Raw genomic sequence first — 24,738 nt, 5'->3', positions numbered from 1 at the left:
TGCTCATTAGGCCTATAAATAGACCTCCAAATGCAAAGCTTTTGCAACATCCTGAATCTGCTTAATCATAAGTGCTTTACTAGTATAATCAATGGCATCACAATACACCCTTTCTCTCTTCACAGTCACTCTCCTCGTCCTCCTTTCTCTCCTCTCCCAAGCAACATCGTCAGAAACACACAACCAAAAAACTTCACCATTCGAGTTCCTTAACCATCTCAAGGGCTGTCACAAGGGTGACAAAGTCCAAGGCATCCAAGACCTAAAAAAGTACCTTGAAAAATTTGGATATTTGAATAGCTATTCCGATAATGATGACTTCGACGACATCTTGGAGTCGGCGATCAAAACCTACCAAGTCAATTACCACCTCAAGGCTACCGGAACCTTGGATGCCAAAACAGTGTCGAGAATGACGATGCCACGGTGTGGTGTCCCAGATATCATTAATGGTACCACCTCCATGCGATCGGGAAAGAAAAGGCAACCTCATCACCGTGGCGGAAATGGTTCGACTCACACAGTTGCTCATTTTTCTTTCTTAAACGGAAACCCTAAATGGCCTTCGTCTAAGTACCAACTCACCTATGCTTTTGATCAAAGCACCCCAGCTGAGGCTCAGGCTGCAGTTGCACGAGCTTTTGCAACATGGGCAGGAAACTCACACTTCTCGTTCAGTCAAGCCCAAAGCTACGAAAACGCGGATCTGAAGATCAGTTTTGGCAGGAGAGATCATGGAGATGGGGCCCCATTTGACGGCCGAGGTGGGACTGTTGCTCATGCTTTTGCACCAACCAATGGGAGATTCCACTACGACGCCGATGAGCCGTGGGCTGTGGGGGCTGTGGAGGGTGCTTATGACTTGGAAACAGTGGCTTTGCATGAAATCGGGCATCTGCTTGGGCTAGGACATAGCTCTGTTGAAGGAGCTGTCATGTCTTCCGGTGTTCGTACTGGATTTACCCAAAGTTTGCATGCGGATGATATTCAAGGAATTAAAGCTTTATATAACACCTGATGATCAGATAATCAAAAGTACAAGAGGATAAATAATTAAAGTTCAGCAAAAGTCAACTTTTCATACTTTTTCTTTCCTTTATCAGATAATTATGGTGCCTCACCTGGAGTGTACTGAGATTTGCAATACATTATTGCATCAATAAAGTTGTAATAGCATATAAATATATATGCTGAAAATTTGATTTCTTTATCAAAGTTATGAATTTTCTTTTTATGTATTTTAATGTTTGAACGTTTTAATAACTTTTAATTTTTTTAGTAAACCATATATTTGTTATGGTTTGAAGAATAAATTAGTATTGAATTCGTCATTTACTAGATTCAAATTTAAGATGTGTCACTTACAAGTGTAGTGAAATATCCTAGACCGTAGCAACTTTGATGGTTAAGTTGAAAGATTATATAAGAGCAGGTTCAATATTTTACTTTAGCGTTATTTCCATTTCACTACCCAAACTATGGATGCAAACTGTAAAGCGTAATTGGTCCTAAACTAGATGAAGCCACACTTGTAGATATAAATTTTAAAACAAACAAAAAATGATAATACAGAAGAGGTGATACGAATGTGGTATAAAAAAAATGTAATGAAAGTAGTATTTTTGGTCAAATGCCAAATTCAATGCTCAGAATCCCTTCTTCCTCCAGATGCACGCATTCTTACAAAGTCTACGCACTTGAAATTAAAAAAATACTACTCTTATCACATTTTTCATATGACATTTTTATCATTTCTCTAATAGAGATAGTACCCGCATACATTGGTGGGCCCTATCTATATTAGAAATGTTGTAGAAGTGTTATATGAAAAATGTAATAAGTACAATATTAGTCCTTGAAATTAAATTCAAAATAACTAACACACAGGATATTACACGCCGCCATGCAAATAATTTTCGTCTCAGTTTTAACAGAAAAAGCTATTGTGACCAAAATTGCAAAAGTAAGCACACAATAGGACTTAAGTTGCCAAAACTGAAATAAGAAAAAATTGCTCAAATTACAGAGACCAAAGCGTAATTTGGCATATGTGTGTGTGTGTGTGTGTGTGTGTGTATTTCTTTTGCTATCGAAGCATCAGTTAGTTTTAGGCTTTTAATATTTTAGGTTTATTTAGCGTCTAGGATTGAATTGAATTGGACTTAAGCCGCTTAGCGCAGAAATACATCAGTTTGATAATCAGAGCCAATTTACTTTGGATTATGATGAAGGGGATGATGAGATCAAAGAGGAGTGGAATTTGGCAATGCATATAGCCGGCGAAGTGGAATTGGGTGTCAACGGTTATGGTTCTCATAAGTGAGGTATATCTTACCAAATTTTGATATGTTGAATGTAGAACTCCATTTTTTTTTACCCTTATAACTTATAAGCGAGTTGGAAGACTCTTCTTCTGGTTTCGTGCTGCATTTATGCATTCAGTTTCAACCAACTTCCTGAACTCTATTATTGTTGTTGGCAGGTGAAATACTGAATGTTAAAGTAGTTCTTTGTAACTTCTCTATAGCTAGATATTCTTTATGGATGATCTCAGCTTATATGGATAATGAGTAGGGATTTGGAAAATGATGTAACAGTTCTTCAATCCTTGATAAACTGAGATTTTGAAAGTGAATAGTGTAAAGTTCTGTGAATGGCAATGTGTGACAATTGGTTTATTTGAGGAACAAATCACTTGATTATTCAGTGATGTGCAATTCGAGTAAATTAAGAATCCTAGTTAGGTAAGAATTGTGAAGTCTTAAATCATTGCAGCTATCAAGGAGAATCATCTAGAGGTTCAAATACAAAGATATTGCATCATGATAGGACTCAATCAAGGTGATAGGGTTGACCTTCTTAGCTGTTCATAGGTGGGCTAATAAGGAAACCTAATGGTACATAAATACTAGGTTAAGTCCCTACTTCCATACGTTAAATTCCTCATAACACTAAACCTATTCATATAGTAGAGGGATATTTTGGAGTATTGGAAGGAGAAGACAACCTAGAGTTCATCAATGGCTTCATCTTCATAACCAAGTCTTCCGAATTCTACAGATAAGTTCAATATACTTAGTCGATCTCTATTTCATATTGATTTGATTTATTTGTGATCCTAATGCCTTGTTGTTGTGATTTCAGATTAAAATGTTTGCCCAAAAATGATGATGTTGTAGGGTATGTATGAAGCCAACTCTAATCCTCAAAAGGGCAACACCCAAGATATCCATGGACATTCACCGAAGTTCAAAAGATCAACACCTAAAGTATCCATGAAAGTTCACTGAAGTACCGGGCGTCACCTCCTCAATGCATCCGCCACTGGTATGAGGTACTCTTTTGTACATATCTGGGTTGAATACTTGCAAGCTGCAAGTTCCCAGAAAAGTGGCAAATTGAAGCCATTCTCACCGTTTGTTTCCTACTAACCAGAAAACAAAATTGGCTAAATTGAATATATATTAATAAATCTTAATTGTTAAACTCGTCAAATTATTCTCGATCAAAAAAAAAAAAAAAAAAAAAAAGTTATTGGCACTGCAGAAATATAATTTTGCATCCAAACTTTCTATAATTAAAAAATAATACACTTGTAAGGAGTGTAAAATGAAATTTTTGGAATGCTAGTAACAGTTTACAAAAAAAAATATCAACATTAATTATTGGCGACATAGAGAATAATCACGGATGATATAAGATGTCAGCACTTTTTTATATAACTATCACGTGATAGCCTAGTGGTTGGAGCGGCTTTCAGGACTGTATTTCATACGGCTCATTCTGGATTTGATTCCTAGTACTAGTGAAATACTCGATGGTCGCTACGAGGTGGTTGAAATGCCTTTGTACGTCCTTTCAGTCCCAAAACAATGGATAGTTGTGGCTTCGCCACTAGCTAGTCTCTTCTTAAAACAAATAAAAATAAAAAATTACATTTGGTCTTTTAAAAATGATTATTTTAGGTAATTTTAGAAATCTGATGTGGTTACACCTGCATGTCACGCATGAGCATATTCCAAATTCAAGTGCATGGATTTGTAAAAGAGAAAATTGCATGGATTTGTAAGAAACGTGCCCAAAACGACGTTTTAGCTTGCACTCAAAACCATCTCTATTCTCTAATTGAGAAAGTGGAAGATGCATTACGAATGTTTTAAAACAATGCTAAGAAGATTCTCGCAAATTAGCACTCTTTATGGACTATCTTTCATCTCACAGTTTAACGTTAATTGTCGTATCAACATTATAAAACATTGTGTAAAAAACATGAGGTGACAGAGAGTCCATGAAAAGTCTCCCACCTAATTTGAGATAGTCTTTTTAGCATTTCTCATGTTTAAAATGCCAACACAAACCAAAAAAAAAAAAAAATTATGTTTTAATTTTTGTTATACATATATACGGAACATTAACTTTGACTAGAAAAAACAAACTTTGACGTTGGTTTTTAGATCTTGCTCTAGTCTTCCACCAATCACTCCCCCAGAATGATTAGTTTATACACCTAACATATAATAGTGGGTCTACATTTTAAAATTTTACTTGTCTTGTTCTTAGTTTTTTCTTCACGGTCATCGTTTCTCGAACCTCAAAAGACCTCGTTACGGTCAAAGTCATCATCATATGACAATGGAAGACCCAACTCAATCTCGATTTAATTGGCGATTAGTTAACGAGAGTTTTATCATTAATTATAACTCTGCAGATTTTGTTATAGTAATATACGTATTGCTATATCACTTTCAATTTCATTGATATTTGTCTATTACCTACTGAGTTTTTCCCCCAACATGTACAAATTATCAATGAGATTCTTCTAACTTTGTGGACGTAGCCCAATTTATGGTGAACAACGTATATTTTGTATCTACTTCTGCACTATTATCTCTTTACATATCTTCATCACTTAGTGAGCGGATCACTCTCGTGAAGGTCACTACACCATACTTTACGTTGACCCAAGATCCACCAGATTTTGTGCATCAATCGATACTTTTTAAGAAGTATGTGGATGTCTAGCCTTCTATTTGTTGAACTTAACTTTGATGTTTAAGGAACACGACTATATTATGCAACCAATCATGTTCTGCTGAACAACTTTTCCAATTCCTATATTTTTTGGGACGTCGACGGATCTCTGGGGCGGTGCCCATGGCTGTCTCATCCCCTCCTGTTGTATGCCCATGGTTTTTCCTTGATTCAAATTCTCCAATTCCTGCTCCCATCGCTCAGGTTTCGGTTCCCAAACCCAAAACCTTTGCTGCGATTTTGACTGATGGTTTAGAAAATTCTGTCACGCTTAGCCAATTACCAACTCCAACGATTAGGGCAGATGTTACCTATGTTAAGATCAGTGAAGACATCTATCAGGAACAAATTAAATCATGCCGCACCAATCTTTTGGGTCGCTTGCTATTGAAGAAGGGAACCGCAGCGTTGAAGACGGCTGATCTCAAAGCATCTCTTGTCTCACTGTGGTCTCTTAACATGTCATGGCGGCTTGTTCCATTAGGCAAAGGTTATTATGATATTCATTTTTCTACTGAAGACGACATGAGACGAGTTTGGGGTGGAGGCACTTGTACGTTAGCACAAGGAATTTTTCGTCTGTCTCAATGGCAACCAGATTTTAAACCTGGTAATGTGCTCCCACAATCGCATGCCCAGGTTTGGGTTAAAATATATGGCTTAAGCCAAGAGTAATGGCACCCACGTCATTTAATGGAAATTGCTCGTGGCATTGGCACCCCCCTGCAGCTTGACAATTGGCACCCCCCTGCAGCTTGACAAGGCCATTCGTGAACGTCTGTATGGGTACTATGCTCGAATTTTGGTTGATGTTGATCTCTCTGGCGATTTACCTGCTTCGATCATGGTTGAGAGAGAAAATCACGGCTTCCCTGTCTGGTCATCGTGCCAAGTCACCTCGTGTTATAGAAACCACCTTCTCTACATTGGGTCAAAGTGAATACCGATAGTGCAGCTCGTGGATCACCAGGATTGGCTGGTACTGGCAGTATCTTTCGTGATCATTTTGGTTCATGTGTAGGGTGTTTTGCTACTTCTTTAGGGGTGGCAAACTCTTTTGAAGCTGAATTGCATGCTCTAATTCATGCGGTAAACTTAGCTCGGGAGAAGGGTTGGCATTTCCTTTGGATTGAGTGTGATTCATCATTGGCTGTTCTTTTCACTTCTGCTTCTCATAATCGTGTTCCTTGGCGTTTGAGGGTTCGTTGGTTGAATTGTAGAGCGTTGCTCTCTTCTATGTGCATAAGAGTTACACATATTTTTCTCGAAGGGAATCAGGTGGCTGACCGTTTGGCAAATTTTGGAGTGGACCATCCTGGGGTTTATTGGTGGGACTCTTGTCCTCCTTGTGCTATTGCTGCATATCATCACAATCTTTCTCTTCGCCCCAATTATCGATTTTGTTAGGTTGGATTTTAATTGGGTTTTCTTGTCTCAAGCAGTTTTCTACTTCTTGTTAGGATTTGGCTTCAAAAGTTGTTTTTAGCGAGTATTGACCTAGTTCCCCCGCTTGTATTTCTTTTCCTTTTTTCTTCTTAATAAAATCTAGTAGAGAGGGGACGGGCGGGGGGTTTCTGGGTGCAACGGTCCTTTCTCCTTCGGAAGAGGGTTGGTGCCTTGCACACAACTGTTGACGAAGAGCTAATCTCGCCTAATCCATCTTTACAATTTAATAAATAAAATAAAAAAATTGAGTAGTGAATCTGTGTGAAACTCCACTGCATCTAATGTATAGTCAATTTGTTTTGTATTTACAGTCCATTCTGTATGTATCCTGCAATTTCCCAAAGAAATTATGCATGGAAAACCCAAGTCATTTCCACCATTTGTTTCTTATTAAACGGCAAACAAAAGGGCAACTTGAATATGATACGTTAATTACGATAATGTGTGAATTTATATTGTCAACTGATTTTACGATGGATGTTCAATTTTTTAATGGCATAAGAACATGTTGTCTTACATGTGAAACCCAATGACCGCATATGCTCCAAGTCACCCGTATTGACTATGTATTAGACTAGAAAAATCTCCACACAAGAGTGGGTGTGCGTTAGAGAAATTTTATAACATATGGGTTATGAATATAATGAGGGATGACAAATTGCTTCAAGACACGTGTAAGTACAAATCTTTCATACCCTATTTACCCCACATGTTGTGTGCAGAGGGGATATACGAATATGCTTGTTACAATTGATATACATTTTTTTTTTCTTTTGCTTTTAATATCTTAAGTCTTGTACAATGTCTAGGATTGAATTGATTGAAATAGAATTGTCAATCTATGTATTAGAAAGCCAAGTAAAAACCTTGTCCAAGTTTTTAGGTTAAAAATGTATTAGTCCTCCCCATTCTACTTTTTTTTTTTTATTTTATTTATTTTTTTATTTTATTTATAATTATGAAGTAAATTGTTCTTCCTTTAATTTGAACAAAATATAAAAATTTGTATCCATTTCTTCGTAGCTAGCAATTCATCAACCCAAAGAGTATCCTAAACGCCAACCCCAAACTTCATGCCACCGTAAACCAAAGAAGCTCTATTTCATTTAAATCTTTTATTTTGCCACAATTTCTAGGAGAGTTTTTTCATTGTGATTGGAACACTGAGTGGTGCGCCATATGTTGCGATGCATGTGGACATATGTTTTTGTTACGAGTGTCACTCCACTTTGTATAATGACATATGACAATATGTACTTTCATTTTTTCTATGATACTTTCATAGAATTGACCAGAAAACCCTAATTTGCCGCATATGTGGGCAGCCTTTTCTCTCTCATGCCTTGAGGTTAAATATATTCATAGGGTAATATGCTAGGGAAACAAAATTTTGTAAACCAAAGGATGTGAATGTTAATGATTGAATTATTAATTAAGTGTTAATTAATGTGCTTATTTACTATTAGTGACACATCATTTGGTTTGCAAATTTGGTTTAAAATTTTGGTATCTCGACCATTATCCTTATCGATATTAATATATGTTCTCTAGTTATAATTTAGGTCCCACCTTCCGACAGTCTCTCTTTATAGTGACTAATTTTTATACGTATCCAATAAGAATAAGTCTCCAAATTTTGTTCCTCGGATTTTTTTTTTCCAGGGTTATCATCTCGAACCTCAAGACTTAGGCACAGTCAAAGTCATGATCATATAGCTATGAAACCCCAGCTCAATCTCAATTTCGACATTAACAATGAGGACTTATGGGTGCTCATTAGACCTATAAATAGACCTCCAAATGCAAAGCTTTTGCAACATCCTGAATCTGCTTAATCATAAGTGCTTTACTAGTATAATCAATGGCATCACAAAACACCCTTTCTCTCTTCACAGTCACTCTCCTCGTCCTCCTTTCTCTCCTCTCCCAACCAACATCGTCAGAAACACACAACCAAACAACTTCACCATTCGAGTTCCTTAACCATCTCAAGGGCTGTCACAAGGGTGACAAAGTCCAAGGCATCCAAGACCTAAAAAAGTACCTTGAAAAATTTGGATATTTGAATAGCTATTCCGATAATGATGACTTCGACGACATCTTGGAGTCGGCGATCAAAACCTACCAAGTCAATTACCACCTCAAGGCTACCGGAACCTTGGATGCCAAAACAGTGTCGAGAATGACGATGCCACGGTGTGGTGTCCCAGATATCATTAATGGTACCACCTCCATGCGATCGGGAAAGAAAAGGCAACCTCATCACCGTGGCGGAAATGGTTCGACTCACACAGTTGCTCATTTTTCTTTCTTAAACGGAAACCCTAAATGGCCTTCGTCTAAGTACCAACTCACCTATGCTTTTGATCAAAGTACCCCAGCTGAGGCTCAGGCCGCAGTTGCACGAGCTTTTGCAACATGGGCAGGAAACACACACTTCTCGTTCAGTCAAGCCCAAAGCTACGAAAACGCGGATCTGAAGATCAGTTTTGGCAGGGGAAATCATGGAGATGGGAGCCCATTTGACGGCCGAGGTGGGACTCTTGCTCATGCATTTCCACCAACCAATGGGAGATTCCACTACGACGCCGATGAGCCGTGGGCTGTGGGGGCTGTGGAGGGTGCTTATGACTTGGAAACCGTGGCTTTGCATGAAATCGGGCATCTGCTTGGGCTAGGACATAGCTCTGTTGAAGGTGCTGTCATGTCTTCCGGTGTTCGTACTGGATTTACCCAAGGTTTGCATGCGGATGATATTCAAGGAATTAAAGCTTTATATAACACCTGATGATCAGATAATCAAAAGTACTGGAGGATAAATAATTAGAGTTCAGCAAAAGTCAACTTTTCATACCTTTTCTTTCCTTTATCAGATAATTATGGTGCCTCACCTGGAGTGTACTGAGATTTGCAATACATTATTGCATCAATAAAGTTGTAACAGCATATAAATATATATGCTGAAAATTTGATTTCTTTATCAAAGTTATGAATTTTCTTTTTTTATATTTTAATGTTTGAAGTTTTAATAACTTTTTATTTTTTTAGTAAACTATAGATTTGTTATGGTTTGAAGAATAAATTAGTATTGAATTCGTCATTTACCAGATTCGAACTTAAGATGTGTCACTTATAAATGTAGTAAAATATCCTAGACCGTAGCAACTTTGATGATTAAATTGAAAGATTATACAAGAGCACGTTCAATATTTTACTTTAGTGTTATTTCCATTTTAATACCCAAACTATGGATGCAAACTGTAAAGCGTAATTGGTCCTAAACTAGATGAAGCTGGCCCACACGTGTAGATATAAATTTTAAAACAAACAAAAAATGATAATTACCAATGTGGTATAAAAAATGTAGTGAAAATATTATTTTTGGTCAAATGCCAATTTCAACGCTCAGAATCCCTTCTCCCTTGAGATGCACGCATTCTTACAAAGTCTACGCACTTGAAATTAAAAAATGCTACTCTTATCACATTTTTCATATGACATTTTTATTATCTCTTCAATAAAGATGGTAACCACATGCATTGGTGGGTCCTATCTGTATTAGAAATGTGGTAGAAGTGTTATATGAAAAAGATGATAAGTACGTATTAGTTCTTGAAATTAAATTCAAAATAACTAACACACAGGATGTATACATGCCGCCATGCAAATAATTTTCGTCTGAGTTTTAACAGAAAGCTATTGTGACCAAAATTGCAAAAGTAAGCACACAGTAGGACTTAGGTTGCCAAAACTGAAATAAGAAAAAATTGCTCAAATTGCAGAGACCAAAGTGTAATTTGGCATATATATATATATATATATATATATATATATATATATATATATATATATATATTTCTTTTGCTATCGAAGCATCAGTTAGTGTTAGGCTTTTAAGATTTTAAGTTTATTTAGTGCCTAGGATTGAATTGAGTTGGACTTAAGCCGCTTAGCGTAGAAATACATTAGTTTGATAATCAGAACCGATTTACTTTGGATTCTGATGAAGGGGATGATGAGATCAAAGAGGTATATCTTACCATAAGTGAGGTATATCTTACCTCATAAGTGAAATTGGGTGTCAACGGTTATGGTTCTCATAAGTGAGGTATATCTTACCAAATTTTGATATATTGAATGTAGAACTCCATTTTTTTTTACCTTTATAGCTTATAAGCGAGTTGGAAGACTCTTCTTCTGGTTTCGTGCTGCATTTATGCATTCAGTTTCAACCAACTTCCTGAACTCTATTATCGTTGTTGGCAGGTGAAATACTGAATGCTAAAGTAGTTCTTTGTACCTTTTCTATAGCTAGATATTCTTTATGGATGATCTCAGCTTATATGAATAATGAGTAGGGATTTGGAAAATGATGTAACAGTTCTTCAATCTTTGATAAACTGAGATTTTGAAAGTGAATCGATGTCTGGTTTTTTATTAAGCGTTCGAAGTTTCATCAGTTTGTGAAATGTTAAGCAAAATGGATGGCCAATTTTATTATCAGCAGTAGTCGTTAATCTTTTAATCATGTAAATCAATTCGATTTCCCTGCTGAGTTCATTTGCATCTTATGTACATTCTCTTGGAATCGACATATTATAGGATTTAGGACAATTAGCTAGGATTCTTTGCATCTAATGTCCTAAATCTAGTTGTAAGCAGTTCTTCGTACGAAGGATATATAGGAAGATTTGTGTATTATATAAGTAGTATTTTTGGTGTTTAAGCTGCAAGATTGCAATTAGCAGGTTCAGTATTTAACTTTCATGGTTAGCTAACAAGTTTCCGAATTGCGCGAATTCAGAAGGACCTTACGAAACTCTTTGTTTGGTTTTCTTCAATTCCCTGGATTTTCTTCATGACTACTTGCCTACTCTACTCTGTAATCGGAGTAGCGTGAACATAGTTGGGTTCGGGAGTCCATTACACGCTTACTGAGATCCGTATGGATCTACGAAGGCAAATTTTCGCCGAGGCGATATCAAGTCATTCATGCTTTGTGCCCTATGCGACGAACGCTGCGCAAACTTGCATAAGGGTACAGTCAATTTGTTACTTGTTATGCAGTTGTACAACAGAAACAAACAAGGTATGAGCTATGAGGTACTTTACTGTACATATCTGGGTTGAATACTTGCAAGCTGCAAGTTCCCAGAAAAGTGGCAAATTGAAGCCATTCTCACCGTTTGTTTCCTACTAACCAGAAAACAAAATTGGCTAAATTGAATATATATTAATAAATCTTAATTGTTAAACTCGTCAAATTATTCTCGACCAAAAAAATAAAAAAAATGTTATTGGCATTGCAGAAATATAATTTTGCATCCAAACTTTCTATAATAAAAATAAAATAAAAAAAACTTGTAAGGAGTATAAAATGAGATTTTTGGAGTGCTAGTAACAGTTCAATATATATATATCTACATTAAGATGTCAGCATTTTTTTTTTTATAACTATCACGTGATGGCCTAGTGGTTGGAGCGGTTTTCAGGACTGTATTTTATACGACTCATTCTGGATTTGATTCCTGGTACTATTGAAATACACGATGGTAACTACGAGATGGTTGAAATGCCTTTGTAAGTCTTTTCAGTCTTGAAACAATGGATAGTTGTGGCTTCGCCACCAGCTAGTCTATTATTTAAACCAAGAAAAAAAATTACATTTGTTCTTTTAAAAAATGATTATTTTAGGTAATTTGAGAAATCTGATGTGGTCACACCTGCATGTCACGCATAAGCATATTCCAAATTTAAGTGCATGGATTTGTAAAAGAGAAAATTGCATGGATTTGTAAGAAACGTGCCCAAAACGACGTTTTAGCTCGCACTCAAAACCTTCTCTGTTCTCTAATTGAGAAAGTGGAAGATGCATTACAAATGTTTTAAAACAATGCTAAGAAGAGATTCTCGCAAAGTAGCATTCTTTATGGACTCTCTTTTATCTCACAGTTTAACGTTAATTCTCGTGCTAACATTATAAAATATTGTGTAAAAAATATGAGGTAACAGAGAATTCATGGAGAGTCTTCCACTTTTGAGATAGTCTTCTTAGCATTTCTCATGTTTAAAATGCCAACACAAAAAAACAAAAAAAAAAAAAAATTATGTTTTAATTTTTGTTATACATATATATGGAACATTAACTTTGACTAGAAAAAACAAACCTTGCGTTGTTTTTTAGATCTTGCTCTAGTCTTCCACCAATCACTCTCCCAGAATGATTGGTTTATATACCTAACTTATAATAGCGTGGGTCTACATTTTAAAATTTTACTTGTCTTGTTCTTAGTTTTTTCTTCACAGCCGTCGTTTCTCGAACCTCAAAAGACCTCGTTACAGTCAAAGTCATCATCTTATGACTGTATGAACTTATATTGTCAACTGATTTTACGATAAATGTTCAATTTTTTTTTTTTTTTATGGAATAGGAGCATGTTGACTTACATGTAAAACCCAATGACCGTATATGCTCCAAGTCACCCGATTTGTATTGATTATGTATTAGGCTTGAAAAATCTCCACACAAGAGAGGGTGCGTGTTAGAGAAATTTTATAACATATGGGATATGAATATAATGAGGGATGACAAATTGCTTCAAGACACGTGTAAATACAAATCCTTCATACCCTATTTACCCCACATGTTATACGAATATGCTTGTTACAATTGATATACATATTTTTTTTTTCTTTTGCTTTTAATATCTTAAGTCTTGTACAATGTCTAGGATTGAATTGATTGAAATAGAATTGTCACTAAACTTGTCAATCTATGTTGAAAGAAAATTAGACAGCCAAGTAAAAACCTTGTCCAAGTTTTTAGGTTAAAAATATATTAGTCCTCCCCATTCTACTATTTTTTAATTAAATTATGAAGTAAATTGTTCTTCCCTTAATTTGAACAAAATATAAAAATTAGTATCCATTTCTTCGTAGCTAGCAATTCATCAACCCAAAGCATATCCTAAACACCAACCCCAAACTTCATGCCACCGTAAACCAAAGAAGCTCTATTTCATTTAAATCTTTTATTTTGCCACAATTTCTATGAAAGTTTTTTCATTGTGATTGGAACACTGAGCGGTGCGCCATATGTCGCGATGCATGTGGAGAAAAGTTTTTGTTACGAGTGTCACTCCACTTTGTATAATGACATATGGCAATACGTATCCATTTTTTCTATGATACTTCCATGGAATTGACCAAAAAACCCTAATTTGCCGCATATGTGGGCAGCCTTTTCTCTCTTATGCCTTGAGGTTAAATATATTCGTAGGGTAATATGCTAGGGAAACAAAATTTTGTAAACCAAAGGATGTGAATGGTGATGATTAGATTATTACTTAAATGTTAATTAATGTGCTTATTTACTATTAGTGACACATAATTTGGTTTGCAAATTTAGTTTAAAATTTTGGTCTCCCTACCTTTATCCTTATCGATATTAATATATGTTCGCTAATTATAATTTAGGTCCCACCTTCCGACAGTTTCTCTTTGTAGTGACTAGTTTTATACGTATCCAATAAGAATAAGTCTCCAAATTTTGTTCCTCGGATTTTTTTTTTCCAGGGTCATCATCTCGAACCTCAAGACTTAGGCACAGTCAAAGTCATGATCATATAGCTATGAAACCCCAGCTCAATCTCAATTTTGACATTAATAATGAGGACTTATGGGTGCTCATTAGACCTATAAATAGACCTCCAAATGCAAAGCTTTTGCAACGTCCTGAATCTGCTTAATCGTAAGTGCTTTACTAGTATAATCAATGGCATCACAAAACACCCTTTCTCTCTTCACATTCACTCTCCTCGTCCTCCTTTCTCTCCTCTCCCAAGCAACATCATCAGAAATACACAACCAAAAAACTTCACCATTCGAGTTCCTTAACCATCTCAAGGGCTGTCACAAGGGCGACAAAGTCCAAGGCATCCAAGACCTAAAAAGGTACCTTGAAAAATTTGGATATTTGAATAGCTATTCCGATAATGATGACTTCGACGACATCTTGGAGTCGGCGATCAAAACCTACCAAGTCAATTACCACCTCAAGGCTACCGGAACATTGGATGCCAAAACAGTGTCGAGAATGACGATGCCACGGTGTGGTGTCCCAGATATCATTAATGGTACCACCTCCATGCGATTGGGAAAGAAAAGGCAACCTCATCACCGTGGCAGACATGGTTCGACTCACACAGTTGCTCATTTTTCTTTCTTATCCGGAAACCCTAAATGGCCTTCGTCTAAGTACCAACTCACCTATGCTTTTGATCAAAGCACCCCAGCTGAGGCTTAGGCCGCAGTTGCACGAGCTTTTGCAACATGGGCAGGAAACACACACTTCTCGTTCAGTCAAGCCCAAAGCTACGAAAACGCGGATCTGAAGATCAGTTTTGGCAGGGGAGATCATGGAGATGGGGCCCCATTTGACGGCCGAGGTGGAACTCTTGCTCATGCATTTGCACCAACCAATGGGAGATTCCACTACGACGCCGATGAGCCGTGGGCTGTGGGGGCTGTGGAAGGTGCTTATGACTTGGAAACCGTGGCTTTGCATGAAATCGGGCATCTGCTTGGGCTAGGACATAGCTCTGTTGAAGGAGCTGTCATGTCTTCCGGTGTTCGTACTGGATTTACCCAAAGTTTGCATGCGGATATATTCAAGGAATTAAAGCTTTATATAAAACCTGATGATCAGATAATCAAAAGTACTAGAGGATAAATAATTAGAGTTCAGCAAAAGTCAACTTTTCATACTTTTTCCTTCCTTTATCAAATAATTAAGGTGCCTTATCTGGAGTGTACTGAGATTCGCATTACATTATTGCATAAATAAAGTTGTAATAGCATATATATGCTGAAAATTTGATTTCTATTTCAAAGTTATGAATTTTTTTTTATATATTTTAATGTTTGAACGTTTTAATAACTTTTTTTTTTTTTAGTAAACCATAGATTTGTTATGGTTTGAAGAATAAATTACTATTGAATTCGTAATTTACCAAATTCGAACTTAAAATGTGTCACACAAGTATAATGAAATATCCTAGACTGTAGATATAAATTAAAAAAAGAAAAAATGATAATATGGAGGAGGAGATACGAATGTGGTATAAAAAATGTAGTGAAAGTAGTATTTTTGGTCAAATTCCCTCGAGATGCACGCATTCTTACAAAGTCTGCACACTTGAAATTAAAAAATGCAACTCTTATCACATTTTTCATATGACATTTTTATCATATCTCCAATAGAGATGGTACTCGCATGCATTGGTGGGTCCTATCTATACTAGAAATATGGTAGAAGTGTTATATGAAAAATGTGATAAGTATAGTATTAGTCCTTGAAATTAAATTCAAAATAACTAACACACAAGATATATACATGCCGCCATGCATAATTTTCGTTTCAGTTTTAACAGAAACAGCTATTGTGACCAAAATTGCAAAAGTAAGCACACTCTAGGACTTAAGTTGCCAAAACTGAAGTAAGAAAAAATGGCTCAAATTACATAGACCAAAGTGTAATTTGGCGCATATATTTATTTCTTTTGCCATCGAAGCATCAGTTAGTGTTGGGCTTTTAATATTTTGGGTTTATTTAGCGTCTAGGATTGAATTGAATTGGACTTAACTCTTAAGCCGCCTAGCACAGAAATACATCAGTTTGATAATCAGAGCCAATTTACTTCGGATTCTGATGATGGGGATGATGAGAACAAAGAGGAGGGGAATTTGGCAATGCAGATAGCCGACGAAGTGGAATTGGGTGTAAACGGTTATGGTTCTCATAAGTGAGGTATATCTTACCAAATTTTGATATGTTGAATGTAGAATTCCATTTTTTTACCCTTTTAACTTATGAGCGAGTTGGAAGACTCTTCTTCTGGTTTCGTGAAGCATTTATGCATTCAGTTTCATCCAACTTCCTGAACTCGATTATCTTTGTTGGCAGGTGAAATACTGAACGTTAAAGTAGTTCTTTGTAACTTTTCTATAGCAAGATATTCTTTATGGATGAGCTCAGCTTATAAGGATAATGAGTAGGGATTTGGAAAATGATGTAACAGTTCTTCAATCTTTGATAAACTGAGATTTTGAAAGTGAATCGATGTCTGGTTTTTTATTAAGCGTTCCAAGTTTCATCAATTTGTGAAATGTTAAGCAATATGGATGGCCAATTTTATTTTCTTCAGTAGTCGGTAATCTTTTTATCATGTAAATCAATTCGATTTCCCTGCTGAGTTCAGTTGCATCTTATGTACATTCTCTTGGAATCGACATATTAGGATTTAGGACGATTAGTTTCCTTTGCATCTTATGTTCTAAGTCTAGTTGTAAGCAGTTCTTCGTACGCAGGACATATAGGAAGATTTGAGTATTATATAAGTAGTATTTTTGGTGTTTAAGCTGCAAGATTGCAATTAGCAGGTTCAGTATTTAACTTTCATGGTTAGCTAACAAGTTTCTGAATTGCGGATTCAGAAGGACCTTACGAACAGGTGGTTGATGATGAAATTTGGAGGCCATATTTTGGACGGGAACTAAAAGTTACTAGCAGTTGACAAGAGCATTCAAAATTACGCGTGAAGATGGATTTGGCTCAAGTGTTAATTTAATTAATAATATGATTGATACCAGCTTTCATCTCTTGCCAACATCATTGACCGACAACATCATTGAAGAAGAACATGGTGACATATGGCATTGTCACTTGGAGCTATAATATGGATCTTGGGTATCTTTTTTTTTAGAATCCTTCTGACTGTATTGGAACTCAGTTATTTGATGATATGATGGGAGTCCCTAGAACTCGAATTATATGTAATAACTCTTTGAGCTGGTTTTTGAGGTGATCCACCCCCTTATGTTACCAAAAAAGAAAGTGATTAAAATCGCTTAATATGCAAGATCCAACTATTGTTCTCTCTTTTCACCATTATACGATGTGAGAAGTTTTCATTGGATCTGTGGTTCCCTTTTTAAACAAGTGGAAGGTATTTATTAATTGGGTGACGTTATTAGAATTATGAAATAGTTGCAAGAGAGAATCTCTGACACACCCCAACTCCGATATCCCCAAATATCAGGGTAGGCATGTGCTGGCCAACACCAGAGAGTGACGAAACCATTTTAAACATGCATCCAAATAAAATATATGCAATTAGAATGAAATATGTCATTGCTAGAACGTGTTCAGAGCATACGACTACTAAGAATAATATGGAAGAATTATTAGGAAAAGGTACAAACAAGAGAATAATACCTACACTAAGAAGACTCGAGGATACATATGCCGAAGTGTCCTGACGCCGGGATTGTGTGCCTCGACTTTAACTCCTGAGGGGGCACAAAACAGAAAAGGTGAGTGAACCAAAGTTTATATTAATACTAATAATAGGAAAACCATTTTATTTAGGAACATACTAACCCCCTGTTTTGAAAACATATATATACTACATATAGGTTTTATGAAAAGCCCTAGCATACTATGTAAAACCATTTATAAAGCAAGTACGTAAAATTCAGTGCTCAGTCATGGAAATATCGTTGCCCGAAGGAAAATCTGTAATCTCATCGATGATGTACTCAACTAGGGGTATCATAGTGGCCCAAAAGCATAACCATCACCAAAGGTGAAGCTGTACGACACTGGGTTACGTCGGTGAAGAAACCACGGTCCATCACCCGAATATGAAGCTGTATATCTCTGGGTTACACCGGAGAAGAGGATATAACATATCTATATGTACATACAGTGGGTCCATCACCCAAAGGTGAAGCTGTACATCTCTAGGTTATGCCAGAGAAGAAACATAGAGTCCATCACCCGGAGGTGAAGCTATACATCTCTGAGTTATATAGAGAAGAGGCATATACATATTACATCACACACCAACACTAGCCATGGGCTAGTGAAGTTGGGGGAATAATCATAATCTCTCACTACTCATCCACTGTGTCCTATGGCCAGAGACATCTATACCCCTGCTTTGTGGATCTATTGTATGATAACCCGCTAGACAAGTACTGAAAACATACCTCAAGAGTCTCACATCAAATCCGGAGCTCACAAGGTCAAAATCTCATAATCCATGGTAAACCATACTCGTAAATCCAAAACCAAATTATACTCAAGAGCCATAGGAATTCATATATGCAAATCCAATCATTTATAACCATTTGTCAAAACGTAATTTCGATAAATCATAAATATTTCATAAACCGTATTTATAGGAATTCATAAAGCATAATATAAAACATACTCAAATCATGAAACATGAGATGCATGCTAGGCTAATGTTTATGAAAACATATAAGTTAAGAAGGGGTCCACTCATAGATTTTATTGCTCAAGAACTGCTTGAACTAGCGAGGATGACGTCGCTTCCCGCCAATGTGCCTAAACATAATTAGAGACCTTTTAGTAAAATTATACCTAAACGATAAATTTGGAAAAACGAACAGCAGATTCAGATCCGACACATCGAAAAACCTAAGGAAGGACCTTGGGATTTCGCCACGTGCCGCCGCACGAACCGCCATGAGGTGGCGGCCAGCCGTCCCGACTTGCCGGAAAATCGAACAACTCCAAAATTCCCAAATTTCATAGGAATGAAAATCTTAATGAGAAGAACAACTTTCATACCTGGGTCGAAGTCCAATTTGGCCAGGAAACCTCTCAAATCACCCTCGATCCACTGGAAACCCTAGAAATGGGTGATCTTGATTTGTTGTCCAAACGAACTTTGACGCCCTAACCAATGCATGGGCTTTGTTCCTGACCTCAAGGGGATTTGATTGATGGTGGTGGTCGACAGTGGTGGTTGTAGAAACGGTCGATCGCCACCGTGGTGTCCTCGAAGTCGACGGGGGTGATCGTCGTGAAATAACGTTCAAAACTACTTGGGTTTGATGGAGAAATGAAGATGGGAGGTCTCTATTGATTTATGGTGGTGGATGGCTGCAAATCGCCGGAAAAACCGACGAAATCATGTCGAAAAATGGCGCCAAGAACTTGTTTAGGGAACCAGGTCACAATGGGAAAACGGGTCAAAAGAAAAGGATCGGGTTCCCCTCATTCTATCTTCCCTCCTTTCCCCTATGGTTCACTTTTTTTTCTCTCTCTTTCCCTGATTGGGCAATCTTCCCCTCCTTTCTCTCCTTTTACCCCTATCTCCATCATCCATCTCTCTTCTTTCTCTTCTTACTTTTCCATCACAACCACACATATGGCTTCCTAGATTTTTGCTCCAACAATCTGGAGCCTTCCAGAAAATGATCAAATGACCATTTTGCCCTCAACTTTATTCGTTTATAATTTCTTCGTTATAACTCCAAATTACGTTCCGTTTGCGCCCACACATTCGTAGCGACGAGTACTATGAGGATATGCCAAGAAAATGGATCTTACATGACACAACAAGGTAGTCAACAAAAGTCAATGTATTTGCCTTGAATGGCATTTTCGTAAATTCACGTAATAAAATCTCTCCTCCATTGCATAATGTCAGGTGTCCTTCGACCGTATTGATCTTTGATCTCTCATAAGTTCATAACCATTGGAGTAGAAGCCTTGAAGTGGGCATTGTGTTTGGTTGATTCATTACCTAACTCCATACGCGCACAACAATTGACCTTCCCTTCCCTTGTTACTATTTTTGCTTTGGGTTGATCCCAAAGCTCACATCGCAATTAACTGAACAGATGAAAGAGGCAAAATCCTATCTGCATGTTGTGTTAATTCCTCAAATTTCGTTATCAGGTTTAATTTGGACATATAAGATCTTCATTGAGTGTTAATTATGCAAGTTAATTTCCTGAAGCTCTAAGCACCAGAAATATAAAAGTAGAAGCAAGGTAAATTGTCTGCGACAGGCATGAAACGAAAAGATCTGTGACGGCACCAAAAAATCTGTGACGGCATGAAACGAAAAATTATTGTGGGGTGGGGGTGGGGGTGAGGAATAAAGGAAACACCTTTTGGGCTTTGTAAGGTGGCATGGAAGCTGACTAGCTACCGACAGCCAACAAAACGTTCATTTTTTTCTTTTAGTTGAGTTCAATTACTTTAGATTGGAAATGAAGGAATTCTGATTAGACTGTATTAATTAGGTGAAAGCTGACCTAAAAAATAGAAAGGTTGAAAAAAGCTACAAAAATAATTATAGTATTAATTACTTAGTAATCGCGATTCACGCATGCCGGCGTGAGGAGAAGGATTGAGGGAGGAGGAAGGAGGAGTGCTAGCTACTTTCTTAGTTTTAGATCCTTTCACCCTCCCTCTGAATATTTGGATACCAAATTAGTGGTGATATTAAGCATAATGTTTTATGAACACTTCTTACTTAGCATTAAGGTTTTAAAAGACGCTAGGCACTAGTCGAGCGGCGGGTTGAGGCCTAGTCAGATTAAGCAGATTTAATTGAATTCATTATATCTCGTATTAATAAGTGTTTATTTATACTTAAAAACATGAATAATTGTATTGTAATATAGAAATTGTAAAATAAAATGACATATAGATTATACAGTTTTAGAACATATAAAAATATGGGGAACAAGTGTATAATGATTCTTCATCATATTCAACAAGTCTCTTACATTTACTGAACAAAATGAAATGAAAAGTGAAAGTTATCGATTTTCAGTTTAAGTGAGAGCTATGACCTATGTGGATGCCTAGATAGGTATAGGCAGTCTAGGCCCGTGTCTAGGCGGATTAAGCGGATGCCTAAGTAGGTAGCATCATTTATTAATTTTCAAATGTTAAGGAATTAATTAGGATGGTGGCCAGCCACCTAGCGCATAGACAGAGATTTTTAGAATGTGCTTAGCATAGCATCGACTTTTAGCTTTAACCTTCACCAGTAAATTACTTTAATTTTCGATTACGTACAATAGGCTCCTATGCTTTTATCTCTTATATATAATATGTGTGTGTGTATACCATCCTCAACTCATCATGCGAACTACATCTGTTAAAGACAAAGGAAAGGAATAATCAATGTCGTCGTCGATCAGCATGAAGATTTTAATTAGCTTGAAACTTGTAGTCGGCTTGTTATTGGCTACTGTTGGCATCTTCCATTGCCAAGCTTCGCCTCCTCGCTACACTTTTGTGGTAATTAACTCCAGTTCAGTTCTAAATTCTGATGCATATGTATGAATTGCATGAGAGACAATTTATTTATTTTGTAGACCATATGACGTAATAGTTGATTATTGAATTGATTTTTTTAATAATCCCCTTCCATTTTCCGACTATAATATGTTAACTTATAATGCGTACATATACATATATCTGTGATTTGAAGGATATTAATGAACAGCTTCTGTTTGTTTGTAAAAATCAATTTTAGGTGGAAGAAACTCCATACAAACGACTGTGTAGCACAAAGAACATCTTGACTGTAAACGGCCAGTTTCCCGGACCAACATTGTATGTTCATGCTGGAGATACTATCCTAGTGGATATCTATAACAAGGGCAATCGTAACATTACCATCCACTGGTAATTAATCAACTTTATCTAGTGCATGTAATCTCATCCGGCTTTTACATAAATTCATGATATGATTCTACAATTCTGAACCATCTATTTTAGGCATGGAGTTAAGCAACTGAGGAATCCATGGTCAGACGGTCCTGATTACATCACGCAATGTCCTATCCAACCAGGAGCCATGTTTACCCAAACCATTATATTTTCCTCAGAGGAAGGGACTCTATGGTGGCATGCCCACATCGAGTGGGATCGAGCCACCGTCCACGGTGCTATAGTCATATACCCCAAGAAGGGAGCGACTTACCCTTTTCCCAAACCTCACGCTGAATTTCCAATCATCTTGGGTATGCAAATCAATTCAAACATCAGTTCCATAAAGCACTTATAGAATAGCTTAAAGCGCTTTCAAATAACTAAAAACGCTTGTGACAACTAAAGTTAAAAGGTTTTTTGGGGCATTTTCTACTTGCATTTTCATTAAAAATTTCACTGTGTTCTATTGAAAAGATTTCTGACCTTATGAGCATAGTGATTTCTATATAAACATTTCCAAATTACGATCCTAACTTTTCTGCAAATTGTTGATTTGAAAATTCTAGGAGAGTGGTGGAAGGAAGATATCGGACAACTTTACAATGAAACCATTCAAAGCGGAGGAGACGCTAATACTTCAAATGCTTTCCTCATCAATGGTCAACCCGGCGATCTCTATCCTTGCTCAAAATCAGACACATTTAAGCTCAAAGTTGATTCCGGCAAAACCTACCTGCTCAGACTAATCAACTCCGCCGTGCAAGTGATGTTGTTTTTCGCCATTGCCAATCACAACGTCACAGTTGTAGGCTCAGATGCTAGCTACACCAAGCCATTTTCAACAGATTATGTGACCATATCTCCCGGTCAAACCATTGACCTCTTGTTAAATGCCGACCAAATCCCCAACAACTACTACATTGCTGTTAAAGCCTACGTTGGCGGGGCTGGGGTTCCCTACGAGAACACTACCGCCACTGCCATACTCCAATACCACGGAAATTTTAATTCATCTCCTACTTCTTTGCCTAATATTCCTTCCCATAACAACACCAACGCATCGGTTCACTTTACCAGTAAACTCAAAAGCTTGGCTGATAAAAACCACCCCGTTGACGTGCCACGCAAGATAACAACTCATTTGTTCTTTACAATCTCCGTCAACTTACTACCCTGCCCGAATAATTCATGTGCTGGGCCTAATGGGACTCGTTTTGCCGCCAGTGTCAACAACATTAGCTTTGTCAACCCCACCATTGACATATTGCAAGCTTACTATTACCATTTCAATGGGGTATTTGGAACTCGGTTTCCAAATTTCCCGCCATTGCTATTTAATTTTACAGCTCAGGACTTGCCGTTGTACCTACTCCCGACGAAGCGAGCCACAGAGGTGAAGATACTGGAGTACAACTCAACGGTGGAGATTGTGTTTCAGGGGACAAATATAGTGGCAGGAGATGACCATCCGATGCATCTCCATGGATTCAGTTTCTACGTTGTGGGTTGGGGGTTTGGGAATTTTGACAAGGACAAGGACCCTTTGACGTATAATCTTATCGATCCTCCTCTTCAGAACACCATCGCTGTCCCTGTAAATGGTTGGATTACCATTAGATTCAAGGCAAACAATCCTGGTATGAAGCTAATAAAGACGTTCGTCATCTATAGTAAATGTATTATCTAAGGGGCCGTTTAATAATTACCATATGAGCTTTCAGTTTCCAATTTTAAGGCTCATTTGGATATGCTTTTTTAAAATAACTGAAACTGCTTTTGGTAAAAATATTTTTGGAACCAATCCTTAGTAAAAATGCAAGTAAATCCTGGAAAAGCACTTAAAATGCTTCCTGGAAGAAGCACGTAACTGGTGTTTCTTGCATAAAGCATTTGAAGTGCTTTTGGAAACCAAAAATATTTTCTCTAAAAGCGCTTTCAGCCATTTTAAAAGCACATCCAAACAAGCCCTTAGTTAACTGCCTAATTAGTTATATTAATTAATGATTAGATCACATGATAAATTGTTCTTGTCGTTATCGTTGTGTGTAGGCGTTTGGTTTATGCACTGTCATATCGATCGGCATATGTCATGGGGCATGGACGTGACATTCATAGTGAAAAATGGAAAGGGCCTAGGAGCGCAAATTTTACCTCCGCCACAAGGAATGCCTCCGTGCTAACAATTTTTATAAAGCTTTCGAGCTGGTTCAATGTTCATGGCAATAAATTGGGACAGTATGTTGTTAGTCCTTTCTATTCGGGATATGTAAGTCCGTAAAATTTAACAGGTTTTGTATTGTTGGCTATTTGGTTGCGATGGACGACTCAAGAACAAGATGAAAAGTTTCCATCGAAGAAATATGATGATCAATGCGCTTTGTATTCGTACTAAAATTAAAATTTACTTGTCCCTTTCTTCAGAATACCTTCAAAGAAATATGCTGCTCTAACAATAACCCTCCATTTTGCTGGAAGAACTTGGCTTTGAGATTAAAGAACTTCCGTCGCTTCACACTGGAATAAACCCCAGTGCTCCCACACGACATAAATAAGCAAAAAAAGCCAAGACCTGCAAGTTTAACTTTAATTATATAATAACATATGCAGCACCACTGCTAATAAATTAATCATATTAATTTTTCTTTTTTTTTTTTTTGTATTAAGCTATCAATTATGCTAGAGAGAGGGAGCAGGGGAATTATATTAACATA

At 37.0% G+C, this 24,738-nt stretch overlaps 3 protein-coding genes and 1 pseudogene across 3 annotated transcripts; all 4 read left to right on the top strand.

The window, feature by feature from the left end:
- Positions 1-91: 91 nt before the first annotated feature.
- On the top strand, positions 92-1,206 carry LOC137709496 (metalloendoproteinase 2-MMP-like). Its single transcript, XM_068448584.1, has one exon. The coding sequence runs from the start codon at positions 92-94 to the stop codon at positions 1,016-1,018; it is 927 nt and encodes a 308-aa protein (XP_068304685.1). The 3' UTR covers positions 1,019-1,206.
- Positions 1,207-8,312: 7,106 nt separating this feature from the next.
- On the top strand, positions 8,313-9,417 carry LOC137709507 (metalloendoproteinase 2-MMP-like). Its single transcript, XM_068448593.1, has one exon. It carries the CDS (start codon positions 8,339-8,341, stop codon positions 9,263-9,265), a length of 927 nt encoding a protein of 308 aa, XP_068304694.1. The 5' UTR covers positions 8,313-8,338; the 3' UTR covers positions 9,266-9,417.
- A 4,808-nt stretch (positions 9,418-14,225) lies between these two features.
- LOC137708522 (metalloendoproteinase 2-MMP-like) lies at positions 14,226-15,274 on the top strand (annotated as a pseudogene).
- Positions 15,275-21,493: 6,219 nt separating this feature from the next.
- On the top strand, positions 21,494-24,249 carry LOC137708521 (laccase-15-like). The gene is made up of 5 exons (XM_068447617.1): positions 21,494-21,610; positions 21,849-22,000; positions 22,094-22,338; positions 22,594-23,664; positions 24,077-24,249. Exons 1-5 carry the CDS (start codon positions 21,494-21,496, stop codon positions 24,205-24,207), a joined length of 1,716 nt encoding a protein of 571 aa, XP_068303718.1. The 3' UTR covers positions 24,208-24,249.
- Positions 24,250-24,738: the final 489 nt, after the last annotated feature.

Source organism: Pyrus communis, chromosome 11, assembly GCF_963583255.1.
Source record: "Pyrus communis chromosome 11, drPyrComm1.1, whole genome shotgun sequence".
In the NCBI taxonomy this organism is placed as follows: domain Eukaryota; kingdom Viridiplantae; phylum Streptophyta; class Magnoliopsida; order Rosales; family Rosaceae; genus Pyrus; species Pyrus communis.
This window is presented reverse-complemented; position numbering and strand designations above follow the sequence as displayed.

Coding starts and splice junctions, on each gene's coding strand:
- LOC137709496 (XM_068448584.1), top strand. CDS start 92: ATGGCATCACAATACACCCTTTCTCTCTTCACAGTCACTCTCCTCGTC.
- LOC137709507 (XM_068448593.1), top strand. CDS start 8,339: ATGGCATCACAAAACACCCTTTCTCTCTTCACAGTCACTCTCCTCGTC.
- LOC137708521 (XM_068447617.1), top strand. CDS start 21,494: ATGTCGTCGTCGATCAGCATGAAGATTTTAATTAGCTTGAAACTTGTA. Junction 21,611..21,848: donor CTCCTCGCTACACTTTTGTG/GTAATTAACTCC, acceptor AATCAATTTTAG/GTGGAAGAAACTCCATACAA. Junction 23,665..24,076: donor ATTCAAGGCAAACAATCCTG/GTATGAAGCTAA, acceptor CGTTGTGTGTAG/GCGTTTGGTTTATGCACTGT.